The sequence below is a fragment of the Desmodus rotundus genome, chromosome 8, assembly GCF_022682495.2.
Source record: "Desmodus rotundus isolate HL8 chromosome 8, HLdesRot8A.1, whole genome shotgun sequence".
Lineage (NCBI taxonomy): Eukaryota > Metazoa > Chordata > Mammalia > Chiroptera > Phyllostomidae > Desmodus > Desmodus rotundus.
The window spans coordinates 29,395,830-29,411,879 of record NC_071394.1 but is presented as its reverse complement, the minus strand read 5'-3'; the positions used below and the strand labels follow the sequence as shown (position 1 = coordinate 29,411,879).

Here is a 16,050-nt window from a genome sequence, read left to right as displayed (position 1 = left end):
ACAGGTTAACTGCATATGTTACTAATAACAAATGGACCTTATCTCTTTATAGAAGAGCTTATCACTTTAATGGGGTGAAGTCTAAACGTGTGAGTGTGGGTCTACAGAGTTGAGCTTTGATTTTTTTCTGTTCCGAATATTACATGTCAGTCTGTAGTCCTCCAGGGCTGATCTCCTCACTCCAGAGGTATGTGAACCCCATACTTGCACAGTTTGCTGCCCAGAGTAATGGGGAAGGTAAACAAGAGCATTGCCCATTTCATCTGCTCCATAAAATGTGCCGACCACAGCCGCCAGTATCCCAGGTGCCCTGAGCAGTTGACAGTCTTAAATACTTTTCCCAACTATGTATGGTGAGGGAAGCAATGTCTGAATAAGCCTTACAGTACCCTAACAGAGGCCTTTGGGTTTCAGGCAGTTGAGTCTGTCATTTGGTCTGAAATCTTTGAACCTGTGCTTTTTTGAGATGTTGGTTGTGGCTGTCAGAAGACGACACTCAGAATTTCAATAAAAGTGAGAAAGCAGTTTTGAAATCAAAAAGCCCATTACACTTTGCATAAGAGACAGAAGTGAGATTGAATAGGGGTGAAAGAATCTAAAAACTGAGTTGCCTTTGCTGAATCTCTTTGTGTGTACGTGGTCTGCTGTTTCTTAGATTTGCCCAAACCTGACCCAAAAGGGGTGTCCAGAGCTTGAATCCAGCAAGGATCCAACAGACTCCCATTGGGGTCTGTTACCCCACTGTATCTGTTATAGTCAGTAAATAGGATGGTCGTGTGTACAAAAAGCACATTTGTTGTCTCCTAAATATTTGTCCTGTTTAAAAAATTGCAGCTCTGGTTTCTTAGTCCAAGTTGCAGTTCAGCTGATTCTATCCCATAAAAGTTGGTTGTTACTGTGTGTCTCCCTTTCTTAGAAACCCCTGGGAATAAACAAGAAAAGGTAATAAAAATGAAATATTTACTAAAGAGTAAATACTGCTGGATCCCTGACCTGTTATGCCACCAACCTCGCTGGCAGCTGGAGGACCCAAGTGCGTGGGGAGCCGACGTACCTGGTCAGGGGGCAGCAGGGCCTGGAAATGGACAGGCTCTGAAGGGAGCCTTTTGTTACATGACTTCTGTGGCAGGTGCTGGCTCATTTTCCTGTGTGGAATAGTTGAAACCTGTCTTTCAACTAAATAGACCACGTGGAGGCAGAGATTCTTTTTAGTTTGGCGACCTAAGTATTGGGGGGAAGCTACTACAACATAGCAGGAGAGCATGAAAAATGCTTTATGAAGACACATGAAAGAAAACCAAAGGAAAGCATATCTAGACTCAGTCATTAAAAAGCACACTATTGCTCCCAATCCTGCCTCCACCAGCCCCCAATTTTTTTCGCTTGAAGAGTTCCTTCTATAGCACTCCATGTAGGTCCCGAGTATACCCGTGCCTTTAACAGCTGGTTCTGGAATGACAGGAGCTTCCATTAAGAGAGAGACAACCTTCCATTCCATTTGGAGTTTTACACAAGTTTTCTGTGTGGCTTAATTTTTGGCATCCAGCTGTTTTAACAGAAGCTGTGTGGTGGGGTTTTTTTTTTTTTTTTTTTTTCAGCCAGATCTTTGAGTGCTAATGTCTTCCCACAATGCCCTTGGCAGTTGCTGGAAGCGGGCCCACCCTGCAGAAATGCCCCAGGTAACGGCCTAGAATAAAGTGATACACACGAGTGGCACACGGGAGAACTTGTCTCCTGACTCCTAGTTTGTTTTCCCGAAAGAGGCTGTTTTCAAAACTGACGAGGTCTGTAGCCCGGTAATGGAAGATAATGATTAATGTAAGGAAATGGGAGCGATCATGGGACTGTTTGACACTGTCCCTAGAAAAATTCTTTACTTACTCAAAAGAGAAAGCAAAGGACTATTTCTAAAATGACAGATGTGTGTGAATTTTCAGAGTAGATGGTGATTTCTCCAGACAACACAGGCAGCCAGAACACAGTGATGCTGTACAGTCTGAGGGGATCTAATTCTTGAAATAAACTTGACTCTGGACAGGGACATGCATTTTCTAGGTAGGACAGGACATCGTTAGTGCTTATGATAAAGAACAGGCTGTTTTTCTTTATTCGGGAACCTCGGGAGAACGAAGCAACAGTTAGAATACTATAAAGGAGGAGGCTGTGAAACACTGGGGTAAGTCTTGTTATTTAACAGTTAATGCCCATGGCCTGCAAGGCACTAAGAGACTCACTCTGGTGCTGTTATTTAATGTTGAAATAGTAAAATAGTCTGGCGAAGATCAGGTTAGGCAGTTGACTCAGAGGACTCCAGGTTCAAGGCTCAAAACGGAGTGAATCAACACTGTTACCACACAGAACATTTGAACATGTGTCTGGCTGGAATATTGGGGTAGTGAACCATCCTCTCTTTTTAGGTCCTTGTGGAGTTCAAGCCTTGAGGAAGTGACCCAACATCTCCCTTTTTTAAAACCTCTTTAATACCAGTTGTCATTTGAAAAATTTTTTTTAATTATTTGCCTAGAATAATTTGATATTTTGTGCTATTGTTCCCCTGTTCCTTGAGATAGAATTAAGCAATATGATGGAGAGGGAAGCCAAGGAGAGCTGGGAAGCTGGGATGGACAGCCCAGTGGACTCTGTAATAATGTGTCGATTTATGCTTGGACAATGTAGGCTGTCTGTTTATCCAAGTGTGTACAAATGTGCCTTCAACTCGTGGCCAGAGTAAACCCAATACCAAGAGAGCAGCTCTTGGAAGGGGTTCCCCTCTTTTCAGTTTTGTGCCTGGCGGAGATCCTACTTTTGTCTTTGGAATTTGGTGAGTGTGTATCACTTGATTTCCTCTGTTATCATCTTCATCAGATGTCTGTGCCCATCTCCAACAGGCCTAATTCCCACGTGAGTCAACACCAGTGTGCTGGGCTCACTGAGAGAAGTGGAGACTTGATCCGTGAGTTTAGGGATTAAAAGGACGTGGGTTCAAGTCCTGATTATGCTGTTATTGCATGAGGTATGTCCAGGAAAAGGTCCAGCCATTGCTAATATAACAAGAATGGTTTGGGGAATATCCACGTAACCTGGCAGCCTAAGAGAGTGGGCTGGAATGCACATGTGTGGACAATGATGACTTCACTGTACTAGTCAGTGGGGGCGGTAGATGCCCCTCAGTGAGTGAGCATGTGTACTGTGTGGCCATTGCACTCAAAATGACTGAGCGAGTAGAGCAACAAATCTGCAACAACTTTTGCATTAAGCTTGAACATTCCTCCATAGAAACTATTCAGATGATTCAGAAGGCCACAGCTATGGGCAACTGGTGGTTGGCAGCTTCATCACAACAACAAACCTGTTCATGTATCATGTCTTGTGCAGAGTTTTTTTGACAAAACATCAAATCACTCAGGTGACTCAGCCCCATACAGCCCAGATTTGGTGCCCTGCAACTTCTGGCTTTTCCCTAAACTAAAATCACCTTTGAAAGGGAAGAGATTTCAGACTGTCAATAAGATTCAGGAAAATACGACAGTGCAGCTAAGATGATTGGGAGAACTGTGTTAGGTCCCAAGGCGCCTACTTTGAAGGGGACTGAGGAGTCATTGTCCTGTGTACAATGTTTCACGTGTCTTGTATCTTCTTCAGTGAATGTCTCTATTATGCATATTACATGGCTGGATACCTTCTGGACATACTCCAAATATGTGACCATGAGTGAGTTGCTTCACTTCCCTAAGCCTCAGTTTTTTGATCTGTGAAATGCTCACATCCTTGTGCTCCAGCATGGATCAGTTGAAAAAAATTAAAAGAATTAATGTACATAAAGTTCTTAGTGTATTTCCTGAGCACAAAGTAGTCACTCAGTAAACACTAGCTCTCTTTTTACTACACCTCATTAGCAAACATCTCTATCCTCTAATTAGTGTTCTTCTGCGCCATCAATTCTTCTCATGATACCTTGGAAGTCTGTCTGGTTTGTATTTCTCACATAAGTGCTTCTTCTCATCCTAACCTTGACTTTCAGGTCTGGGCCACATACTGCCCTTTCTGTGTCCCCTGGCTTTGGAGACCACCTGGTCCTTTGCACAATGCGTGCTTACCATCCAAGGTGAAGCCTTCCCAGTCACTCTGCATTGGCTGTCTCTCTGCAGCCAAGCGCTTGGGCCCCACCAGATCAACCCTGGGCACTTGCTTCCTGCCTGCCTCAGCCCGGTGCTGAGTCTCCCAGCACTCACAGTGCATGTCCTGGTGCCTCGGAGTGTGGGGCCAGATGAGCACCTCCATCTCTGGGTTCTTGAATTCTGTGTTCCACAGGTCCCAGCCTTCTTTCTACTTAGTCTTAGACACTTTCCACCTCTCTTCCTCCCATGTCACGTCTGATTTTTCTTTATTGTAGAAGCTGTTGGGAGGAGGTGCAAGAAGAGACAGCATAAGGTGTCCACATCTTTCCTTGAGTTTATGACATTGCTATTTATGATCTCCCACTTCTCTGTAAAGAATAATTTATCTACTAAAAAAAGGTGTTCTTTATTCTATTTATTCTTTAAAAGGAAACACAATTTACCATCTGGATTTCACCATTTGAAATGGGATTTAAAAATGTCTATATCATCTGTATCTGAGTCATTTTACTCTCAGGATTTTTTAATTCTTAATTAATTTTCTTTCTTTCATTCCTTCTTCCTTCCTCCCTCCCCTCCCTTCCCCTTCCTTCTCTCTCTCTCTCTCTCTTTCTCTCTCTCTCTCTCTCTCTCTCTCTCTCTCTCCGTTCATTTATTCATTCATTAAGCCACGTGAGGGAATAAGCCCTCTCAATTATAACAGAAGGTGAGACTTTCATCGGAGTGCCACTCATGGCATGCAGTGGCACAAGGGGACAGTGCTCCTCCAGGCCCTCAGCCCACAGTGTAATTCGTGTGATTTCTGCGACCTGCAAGTAGCAGGCTGGTGGAGTTTGATTTACTGCGTTATGCTTCGTGTCTGCCTCTGTACTGCTTTTTTCTTCCCACACTTTGTGTTTAGGTCAGTCCCTGTGTTCCTGGGGAAGATTGCACTGGGAATTTGAGGAGGGGGTTAGAAGGTGGGGTCCTATTGGAAATGCATAGGAACTCTTGAAAACAGGCCCTGTCCTCTGCCATGACCGTGCCTCATGACTGAGCCCCGATGACTCTGCACATGGCCGACGCAGTGAAGCACACACTAGAGAGCAGCCCAGTTACCCCCTCACTGTCACTGTAGTTCAGCCTCTTTGGCCACCTATGCCTTTCCGTGCCTGCCCTAAACTAACTTTGTGTGTTGTGTGTCAGAGGATGTTGTCGTTGTAACGAGGCCTGAGTCAGGGTGGTCTAGTTGAAAAGGCACAGGCACTGGGGTAAAAAAAAAACAAAAAACAAAACAAAAACACCAATTCTGTATTTATGTGCAGCCTCTAGCACTTTCAGTCTTTGTTTTATCTGTAACTTGGGGATAATACTCCCAGGTATTCTAGTACTGCCAGTATGAAGGATTATTGTGCAAATTAAGTGAGATAATGTCTGGACACAATTTAGCACAGTGTCTGGCATAGTGGTAAGCACCCAGTAAATCCTGTTTGCTTCTCTCTCCAGCCTCACCTCCCCCCACCATTGGCCAGTTGTCTCTAACACAGTATCAGCGGGACTGTACATACTTCCGCTGTTATGTAATTGCTCTCCACCAGTCTGGTCCTTGATCATCTTTCTGCTCGCCCTCCAAATCTCTTCCTAAACTCAACTACAATTGTCCCTCTGGGGTAATCTCCCTCTCTGCAGAGAATAGTGAAAGCTCGATGTTCAGAAAAATCTGTTTCCCATGGAAGAGCTCGATATCCCTACAATGTTTCTGTGAATTTCTGTTTTCCAACAGGATTTATTGTTAACACAAAAATTAGCATATTTACATTTGGACTTATTTGCTCTGAATCTGGACATTCCAGTGTTATTCAGCTTCCAAATGTCTTAGGGCCTTGATTGCTTCTCTCCATCAGCCTAGAAAACCCCCATCTTCGCATCAGCCCCAGCTCTCACCCCTACTGACCAGAGCATTTGCTCAACCATCTACAGGCCATATTCTTGTCACTTTGTCACTTTTGGAAATTGGACAAATTTACCTGGGAATGATGCTTTGGGAAGGGGCGTCATTGGAGGGACAGACTGAAACCAATCTGCATACGACCTGGAATGGCACAGGGGAGAGGACAGACTCCGAGCTGTAGACCAGTGGCCTCCAAAGCCAGGCACTGTATAGGACCACCATTCGGGAATAGGAAAATATTTATTCTTTATCTATTTTTATTCTAAAAAAAGGAATCCATTTTACTAATATTTACTATGTATGTTGACAATATTGCATGCATGTCATTTATACATAAATATACATATGTGAGGATGAGTGCTCCAAACTGTTTTTCTGATAGAAATGCATAGTCACAGAAGTTTAGAGGCAGACTAAGACTATAGAGGATAAGCAGTAATCAAAGATTTCCACGGAAATGAATCTGGCAGCAGGTAGTTACTCAGAGAGGGCTGGAGGAAGCAGTTCAGGTGTCAGCTGCAGCAATTTGAAGGGCTTAAAGCCACAGTCAGAATGGAAAGCAGGGGAAAGCACCAGAGACATCTTGATTATCTTATCCTTTGCACGGAGAGATTTTCCCTTAGCAAGAGCATCCAGCAATTGCTGGGAGCTGCGAATGAAGCAATGCTCAGGAAGACGAGGTTTCCATTTAAAACTGATTGCAACATGTATTGATACTGCCAAATGGGCTGTTGTCTAAAAATCTAAACTTAAAACCAAGAATAAAAGTTATAATTATTATTGGTCAAAAACAAGTTTAGATAACTTCATAACTAATTTTTATGTATTGATTTGAGAGAGAGAGAGACATCAGTTTGTTTTTCCACTCATTTGTGCATTTATTAGTTGCTTCTTGTATGTGCCCCGACTGGGGATCGAACCCACAACCTTGGCACATCGGGACAACACTCCAACCAAATGAGCCACCTGGTCAGCACCCCTTCATAACTAATTTTATACCCACAAGGAAAACCTTTAAAGCTGTAGCAAACATCTTACCCACTATAACCCCAGAAAGGAGCCTTGAACGAGTTAACAGAAGCAGCGTAATGATGTCCCTCCCTTATAACACAACTTAGGCTTTACATCTGCTGCTTCGCGTCGAAAAGGGGTCCCAGACATTTTCTCATCCCCGATGCTTGTTGGAGATTGCTACTTTCTGATAATCCCTGATTCAAGTACAGACACATCCGTTCTTCCTCACACAGTATGATCTTCACAAGAAATGAAATTTAAAGAACCATATCGGTGAACGTGAATTTGTTAGCGAAGTCTTGGTACTTGTACTGCACTTGCTATCATTTTCTTAAAAATTGTACCGTTAAACTCTCTATATTTGATATTTTTGCAACGTAGAACTCTTAACAGAAGTGTGACTCAGAGTTCAAGTCTATCATTAATCAGGCTTCTCAATTTCTCTTTGCAGATAAAACAACATCTAAGTAACGATAGGGAAATCATATGTTTTAAAATGCCAACTAAAAAAATAATGCCAACTAGAGCAGGCTTCTGACCCATACATGATACTGACGTTATCCTCGAAATACATGGATGGAAGAGCCCTACTATCAAGCAATCTAAATAAATGAAAAAAATGCACAGAGTTTAACTCTAGTCATATACCAGATAAAAACATAACATTTGTCTCAATCAACTAAAAAAAAATACTAAAGATTGGGTGTTTATGTGTATAATTACTTTGGCTGAAAATGAGTAGAATCTAGTACAGAGAAAAATAGATATAGTATATTGGCATACATCAAAACAAAGGAGTTAAGATTAAAAATTTCACATGTAAGTAGAAGTGAATGTTCTCATAGATTGTTGGTGGGAATATAAATTGGTAACCCTTCTTTACCAATTTAAAGTGGCATAGTGACATGCTTCAAGAGCCTCAAAAATGTTTAAACTACCTAGGTTCAGTATTTCTACTTTTAAGAACTTATCCTAAGGATAAGAATCTTAAATGTTCAATTATAAGGAAATCACTAAAATAATAATTTCTTGGAAATTAGTGATTATAATAGGTGAAGTCCATATATACCATGATTTTAAACAGAAAAGCCAGTGTGAAACTGTATATAAAATGTCACTGTTTATGTACATGTATACAAATATACACATTCAAAAATTATAAGGAAATATAACAATATACTAATAGGTTATTGTTTTCTAAATTTTTACTGTTTTTCGTAGTTTTCAATTTAAATTCGAAAGGATATGTATTGTTTTCATGTGAAAAAAAATCAAAGCACCCCCTCACCCCGCCCACCCCCCCCACCCCCCCCCCCACCCCCCCCGCTACTGCCTCTGGACCGTTGGTGAATGCCGGGACTTGACTCAGGCTGAATAGGCCAGCCCTCCTCTAGAAACCCGCACCTGGGTCTGCGTGTGACTGCTGGGCCGTGTGGCTGCTGCACGTTTGCGCCCCTAGGTCACGGCAGCGCCCATTTGGGCAACAAGGTTGCAGCTCCCTTCATTTCCATTGCTCTCCTCAGCTGTTGTTCCCTAAATCACAACCTCTGTGCCAGAATTGCTGGATCTGGAGGAGCCTCTGGAGATGGCCAAATGCTAGGCTGAAGTTAGCCCTTCCTTCCCCTAGAACCTTAGGCCACAGTGCTGAGCCCAGGTCCACAGCCAGACTCTGCCCTTCATCAGCAGTTTCCGGGGCCTTCCCTCTCCGGGACCTTAGTGATTGTCACCCTGTGCCAATGGTTCGCTAGTTCCCCGCCCACAATCCAAGGGTGCAGGGGTGAGGACACTGGGACTTTCCTCCCAGAAGACCCTGTGCCCCTTTTACACACCGATTTCTATTTGCCTCCTGCCCAGAGTCCAGTTGTTCGTCTGGAGGGCTCAAGAGGTGCAAAATGGAGTTTTTAAAAAGTTTTTTGCCCTGCCCGAGTGCCCCCCGAAAGTGCCTATTTGCTTTATGTCTACATAACTAAGAAAGATCCAAATAATTCTTCTAAGAACAAGAGATTTTCTTAAGTGATTTTCTGTTCCTGCCTATAAAGAGAAATAGTTGCAATTTACTTCACTATAATAATTAATCTTTGTCTAATCATACTCACTATTTTTTTTAAAAAGCAATGATAATGGGCTTAATAGTAAATAACAAATTAGGTAACTTGCCTAAGGTGGAAATAGTATTTCCACCAAACCCATGTATTGAATCTATGCTTCCTGCCTCTTCTCATTCAATTTGTATGTTAATGTGAGATTATTTATTCTATTACTCAGATACTACACTGATATTAGTGAAGTTTATTGCAGGAACAGAGCTCTCTAAGTGTAGGCACTTTCTTCTGAGCCGTTAATAAAAGAGAGCTGGACAATAAATGTACTTGTGAACTAGTGCATTTATATGGAAAATGAGTAATTTACTGTAAGAGAAAGTTGTATTTTCTCTGCAAAGTTAGGTCACAGAAGGGAGATCCTAGTTTTGATAGTTCCCATGCGTAGTTCTGGAGGGATTGGAACTGAGCAGTACATGCGTATTTGGGTCAATACGTATCGTTAAGTAATAGTGTACTTTGGAACTCATGATCGGGGAAAGCTATCTAAAAAGCTGGATTAATCTGAGTTTATTTACTTTGCTCTGCTCTGGGTGCAAGTGTGACAGTCAAGTGACCTTTTCAATTTTTCAGTCTAATGTAGCCAGCTCTCAGCCTTCTCATCTTTAAGTTTGATAGTAATGAAAACTAAAGTCCAACCAGGTTGTTTTCACTTTTTCTCATAGCCACTATTTTCCCAATAGCATTATTACCGTCCTCAATAAAATGAGAGTGAAATGCATTTTTATGCCAGTATTTCATAGACAAGACAGAACTCTGACACATTATCCGCAGTTTATGTTCTTCAGAGGAAAACCGTGACGCTGTAAAACGTTTGCTGCGCTATTTGGGGTTCTTATTAGAAATTGCAGGAGGTCAAAAGATCTCTGGGCAGTGTGTGCACCTCCATGGGGGAACTAACTGCCTATTTTCTGATGAAACTTCAGTGAGACCTGCATCCTAGCCAGCTAGGACCGGGGTCTTCCCTCTCGTCTCCGGTTCTAAGACTTTGTTTTGTGTGCTTGCCTTGGGCCAGTGCTGTGTGCCGCAGAGCCAGGGCCGGAGTTGCGAGCCGGGGTCACTCCTGAGTTATGCCATTTCCCCCAGTTCTACTGCAAAATGAAATCCCTACCTTTGACCTCATATCACTGCTGTGCTGCCATTGTTAGTTTCGCTTAATATTGTTGTTTTTATTGTGCTGGCCGAAAAGTTCATTTGGTTTTTTCCATAAGATGCTCTGGTAGCACTTAGTTGTCTTCAACTTCATTTGAAACCATTTTGTTAGATTGTGTTGTGACAGCTGTCATACCAGCATGCATTTGAAAAAAACTTATCAAAATTGGTGAATTTCTGTGTGGCCATTTTAATATTGAAGATGGAAGAAAATTACCAACATTTTCGGCATATTATGCTTTATTATTTCAAGTAAGGTAAAAATGCAACTAAAATGCAAAAAAAGATTTGTGCTGTGTTGGAAAAGGCGCTGTGACTGATCAAACATGTCAAAAGTGGTTTGTGAAGTTTCATGCTGGAGATTTCTCACTGGACAATGCTCCATTGTTGGACAGACCAGTGGAAGTTGATAGTGATCGAATTGAGACATTAACTGAGAACCATTGACATTGTACCATGTGGGAGACTGCTGACATACTCAAAATCTCTAAATTAATAAAAGTTATGGGTGAAAGTGAAAAATGTGCCTTTTATTTTATGGGAAAAAAAACATATGGACTTTTTGGCCAACCAGATATATATTTAAAATTTTTAGCTTCTAAATCTAGTTTGAATTTGAGATATACAATAAAATAAACTTTATCATTTAAAAATGATGGATATAGGTAGTCTTATCTCAACTTTTTTCATTTTTCAGATTTATTGAGCTTTTTGACTTTATCCAGAAACTAAGGATTCTGATCAACCTCACTTCTAAAGTGAGGAAGCTGTTCCTGTTTATTTGGACTGGGATATGCCCTAGGTTGGGATGACGGAGCATTCCATACTGAAAGAGGTTATGTGTTTTTCTACAAGTTAGATGAAATTTGTATTTTTTTTTCCTTGGCTGGGAATGCATTCTGTATAAATAAAGATGTTCTATAGCTCCTAAGAAAGGGGAACGAGGAATAAATATACTTATTATGGGAATGAGGTTGTCCTGGTCATTATTGGCACAGACTAAAAGTGTGTGGAATGCTGTAGAGAGAAGCTGACGATTCTCGAAAACCTACTATGTGCCAGAGACTGTCCTTGTTATGTAGTTGCTGTGTCTTGTTTTATCGTCTTAACAATCCCATAAGGCAGTTACCATTTTCCTTGTTGTATAGATGAATAAACTGAGGGTCAGAGAGGTTAGCTAACTAATCTAAAGTCACAGACCCCAGGCATGGCAGAGCAAGAATTCAAACAATGCGAACTCAGATTCCAAGGCCAGTCCCTTTCTGTGACCCTCGCTGCCCATGTGTGGACTAAGGCAGGCTGGGGGCCCAAACCCCGTATTAGGGGCAGAATCTAGTCATTGAATGAAGTCCCATGTATTTCTTTAAGTTTAGGGACAATGGGAATGTCAAAGTGGAAAGAGACTTTGGGGCCCAGTCAGGTTTTTGTTTAACCACTTGTTTTCTAACCTCGTTTGCTGAACCCTTCACCTTGAATGTGGAGTAAGTGCTGGTTCCATGCTGATGGGTACTGAGCTTCTCAAGAGCTCAAAGGAAGCTCTGTTTGCCTTTTTAGGATCAGCCGTGCTCCAACAGCTATGCTGTTGTTGTATGGAAGCTTTAGCACTCCTTGCTTCAAATGGATTACTTCTTTGTTATTTTAATATAGCATCATCATTCATCTGGCTGATTTGAAATGTGAAGACTAACCCTGTGTGATCATGACATTCAAGTGTAACATCAAATCTGTAGGGATATTCAGGGCATTTTCTTTAAAAAGTTAATTTTTTTAAATCTGTGCTAACAGTCTCTTTATCCTTTTTTAGAGAATTTCACCATTTTAATGTGTTGGTACTGTTTTGCTGATAGATGCGAAGATATGTAAAAAGAAAATATGTTTTCCCCTTTTCATGGGCTTTTAAAATGTTCAGATTTTTATTTGCTGTACTTTATTCTGTCTTATGTTTTTCTATGGTGCAAGCTAAATGTCATTTGCTTTGAAGTGACATTACATACATATCTTTCAGACAAACCAAAGATCATGACCTTCAGATGCACTGATTGGATTTCTTCCTCCAACAATTTAAGTTTATGCCATGAATACGAGCAGGTGGTTTGAGTCTGGGGCAAGCAGTGGGCACCTCAGGGTTCTTTTTCAGCAGGTATTTGAATGCCTTTGATAGAACTTCCTTGCTGAGTATTTAGATTCCCCTTCTCTCTACTGGTAAAGGTGTGTGCTCTGTGCTTGGATATTCATTATGTAGTTTTATAGTTCATTTATCAAATGTCTATTACATGCCAGACACAGGATTGCCTTACATCCATTCACATCTCATTTAGTCCTCACAACCACCCCGTGAAATAGTTATGGCATCGGCCAAGAATATTCTCTTTTTTTCAGAATAGGAATCTAAAGTTTGGGTAGATCAATTTCCCGTAGTTACACTAGCAGGGCTCGTAAGATCTGTTTGCCTTTTTCAGCTCAAAGCTTGCTGGGGAGTAAACTAGCTGCAGTTTTAGGAGATGAGGCTGGTGAAATGGTGGAAGGCTTTGCATTTTATTCTAAGTGAGACACCGAGTTGGGGATTCATTTGTATTGATTGGGCACCTTATGTGTGCCCAACAGTCTAGGCACTGGGGGCATCACAGTGAATCAAAAGACATAGACCCCTGCCTTCCAGAAGCTTATATTCTCGCTGTTAGAGTGTTTGAGCAGAGATCTGGTTTAAGTTTAACAAAGGTCCTTCTGGGTGCAGTGTGGAACCTCACCCGCAGGGGGTGAAGGCTATGGCAGAAGACCAGTTGGAAATGACAACAATCCAGGCAGAAGAGGGTGGGGGCTTGGACCAGAGTAATAGCGGAAGTGAGAGGTTCGATTCTAGATAGACTTAAAAGTACTGATGGGATTCGATGAGCAATTGGGCATGGAAATGGCTTGCCCAGGCTGTAATTGGAACTTGGGTCAATGTGCATCCTAAACCTGGGCTTTTTAAATTATATTACAGTGTCCAAGTGTGAAGTGGCTTCACAACAATCTTCAGTTTAGTGGAAAATGCAGCTACTTTTCAGCTCCTTAGCACAAGGCTTGTAAAAGGAGAACATCGTTGGTACTACAGGAGGCAGGACAGCATTTCATGTCCCAGGAACATTTGTCATCCGGGCTGCAGTTGCCCAGCTTGCTCCCGGGAGGCCATGTGCCTTGGTGGCGGTGCTGTGTGGATAAACGTGGGATTTGCAATGTGTCCATCTCGGAGCCACTCAAAGTCTTTCCCTACGGTTTCCCCGTGGTGAGGCTGGAGGATGGATCTTCTCAAGATTTAAGCCCCGCTTCATGTTTTTCTGCCTTTGTTATTCCTCCAAAACGACATTATGAGGTCTGAATCAGACTGGGTTTTAATTCTTGGTCACGAACTGGCACATATAGTCGATTATTGTCCCATGTTTTTTAAGCTTTGGAAACAGAGTTTCCTTGTAGTTAGCTTTTACTGAGTGGACATTGTCACCCAAAAATGGTTCTACATATATCAGATCTGTCAGTGACTTTAATCATTCCAAGATACAAATTTGTATGTTTCAAGTCAATGAAATTCCCACCAAGCTGTTTATGCGGCAATAAGGTGAATAAAATGTCATTTTCATTCAATTAATTTTCATTGACCTTAATGGAATGACCTTACATTTGCAAGTTGGAGAGCAAAACAACCGTGGGTAAAAATAAACGTTGCCTCTGCTTCACAACAATTCCATTACTGGGAATAGCATGGGGAGCTAGCTATACTCTGGATTTAGAATAAAAAACAATCCCCTACACACCGTATCTTGAAATGGAGTCCAATGATTGGGCTTCAGTTAACCATTGGGAAGCCCCATGAACTGCCTAGAGTCCTCATAACTGCGTCTTCTGTATGTGCACGAACATCCCACTGGACGTGGAGTCTGGTGGGGCAGAATGTCCAAATGAAGATACGGTTAGAGGCTCTCACTTCCCGGCCCACAGACAGCACTCACACAACCTCTTTCTATAGGAATTTGATGGAGATCAGCATGAGGACGCTCCTTCCCTGGGTCAGTCACACTCTGAATCTGGCAGCCTCACCAGCAAGAGATGACTATGTGTGTGCCTCTGGATCCTTTCTGTCCCCAGCGTGCAGAGGAGAGGCCTTGCCATTTTCAAAAAGTTAAAATCCACTGAGAAGTCACTTACTTTATTATTTTCCTCAGGGCTGCGTCCAAAGAGGACTCTACGTTTGGTGCTCTGGACTGCAGAGGAGCAGGGTGGAGTCGGTGCTTTCCAGTATTATCAGTCACACAAGGTAAGAGCAGCCACGATTGCTGGGCATTTTCACATGTAGTGACAGTGTAAATAAAAATGCCCTCTGTTGTTCTGAAGACTCTCAACAGTGCTTTGTGGTAAGCTGACCCCCGCAAGCATCGCTTATAAAAGCCTTCTTCATCCAGTCCATGAAGGAAACGCACTGGTGAGCTGATGGTGCTGTGGTGTGGAGCTGCGGCCTTCCACGTTAGTCTGTGACCTTAGAAAAACCCCACCTGCTGTGCTGCCATTTTCTTAAAGGCTGTCATTTCTGCTACACTCATGTGTGCCGAGAAATTGTAGTAAGAGGTAGGCATTCCCTCTTCGCACTGAGCCTACTCCCACACTTTGAGGCCCTAAACCCTCCTGGGAGCACTGGTGTTTAAGAGTCAACCCCTAAGGCCTTAAGGCAGCCAAGGGCATGGATAATGGTGGTGGGAATGGCAGCAGCCTGGGGCTTCAGACACTATCAGAAGACAAAAGTGAAGCCTGAGGCAAGAAGGTAACTGGAAGATCGTGATTAGAAATATAACACCCCATTTAAGATAGGAGACAGGGAGATTAATGTCAAGATCAACCTTTGAGGGAGCAGAAAGTGTATAAGCTCAGAGGTATTCTGGAGCAATCAAATGTTAGGTCGAGGAGGAATTTCCAAACCAGTGGGCACGCTGCTGAGCAGTGATGGCTGGACAGAGGGACGGGGTCTGGTCTGCTCCTGCTGCTGCATCTCCAGACTGGAAGGAACAGACATGTCATTTTAAATCATTAAAATCAGACTGTTTTATTAGTTTTCTCAGTTGTGGTTATTTCAGTTAGTTGGAGCTTAAGAATAATGAGTTCACTCATGAATTCGGTCACTGAATGTAGTTATTTATTGTACAAAGAAAAACCATGCTTTATGCCCAATTCTTTCACCATTTACAGTTCTTTTGGCCTCACTTCATCCTGGAGAATAGATAATTCCACATAAGTGTTCTTTGGTTTGTGGGTCAGAGCATCATCTCCTAATGTTGTGGTGGACGAGAACATCAGATGAGAGTCATTCATAACAAGCAGTTAACATTTCTGAGCACCTACTGCGTTTCATGTACTATATTAGGCATTAGGTTTAGTGTCATTAAGACAATTAACCCTAACCTTTCTGAGATTTCCACCTAAAGCACACTGAGCTTCAGTTGTTACTTCGCTTTAACAGAACACTTCAGTTGTGCGAAGTGTTCTGATAAAGAATAAAGTATTGATGACAGAGGTAGGAAGCTCCCCTATCCTGGCTTTGGGGAGCGATCAGAATAGGATACATGGAAAAAAATGACATCCAAGTGGAGACCTGAAGGCTGAACGGAGATAAATGAAGGAAAAGGAGTTGGCAGGAAGGAGGTAAGTACTTGGTAGCGGGAACTATGTGCAAAGGCTGGAGGGAAAGAGAACACAGCACAGGGAGAAACTG

The 16,050-nt window shown here is 42.3% G+C and overlaps 1 protein-coding gene across 1 annotated transcript in view; it reads left to right on the top strand.

Annotated features, from left to right (window-relative positions):
* The window catches only part of CPQ (carboxypeptidase Q), a 399,977-nt gene that overhangs the window by 282,161 nt on the left and 101,766 nt on the right, over positions 1 to 16,050 (top strand). The window contains exon 6 of the mRNA XM_053930262.2: positions 14,513 to 14,604. Coding sequence (XP_053786237.1) covers positions 14,513 to 14,604 — 92 coding nt within the window. The remainder of the gene's footprint in view (positions 1 to 14,512; positions 14,605 to 16,050) is intronic.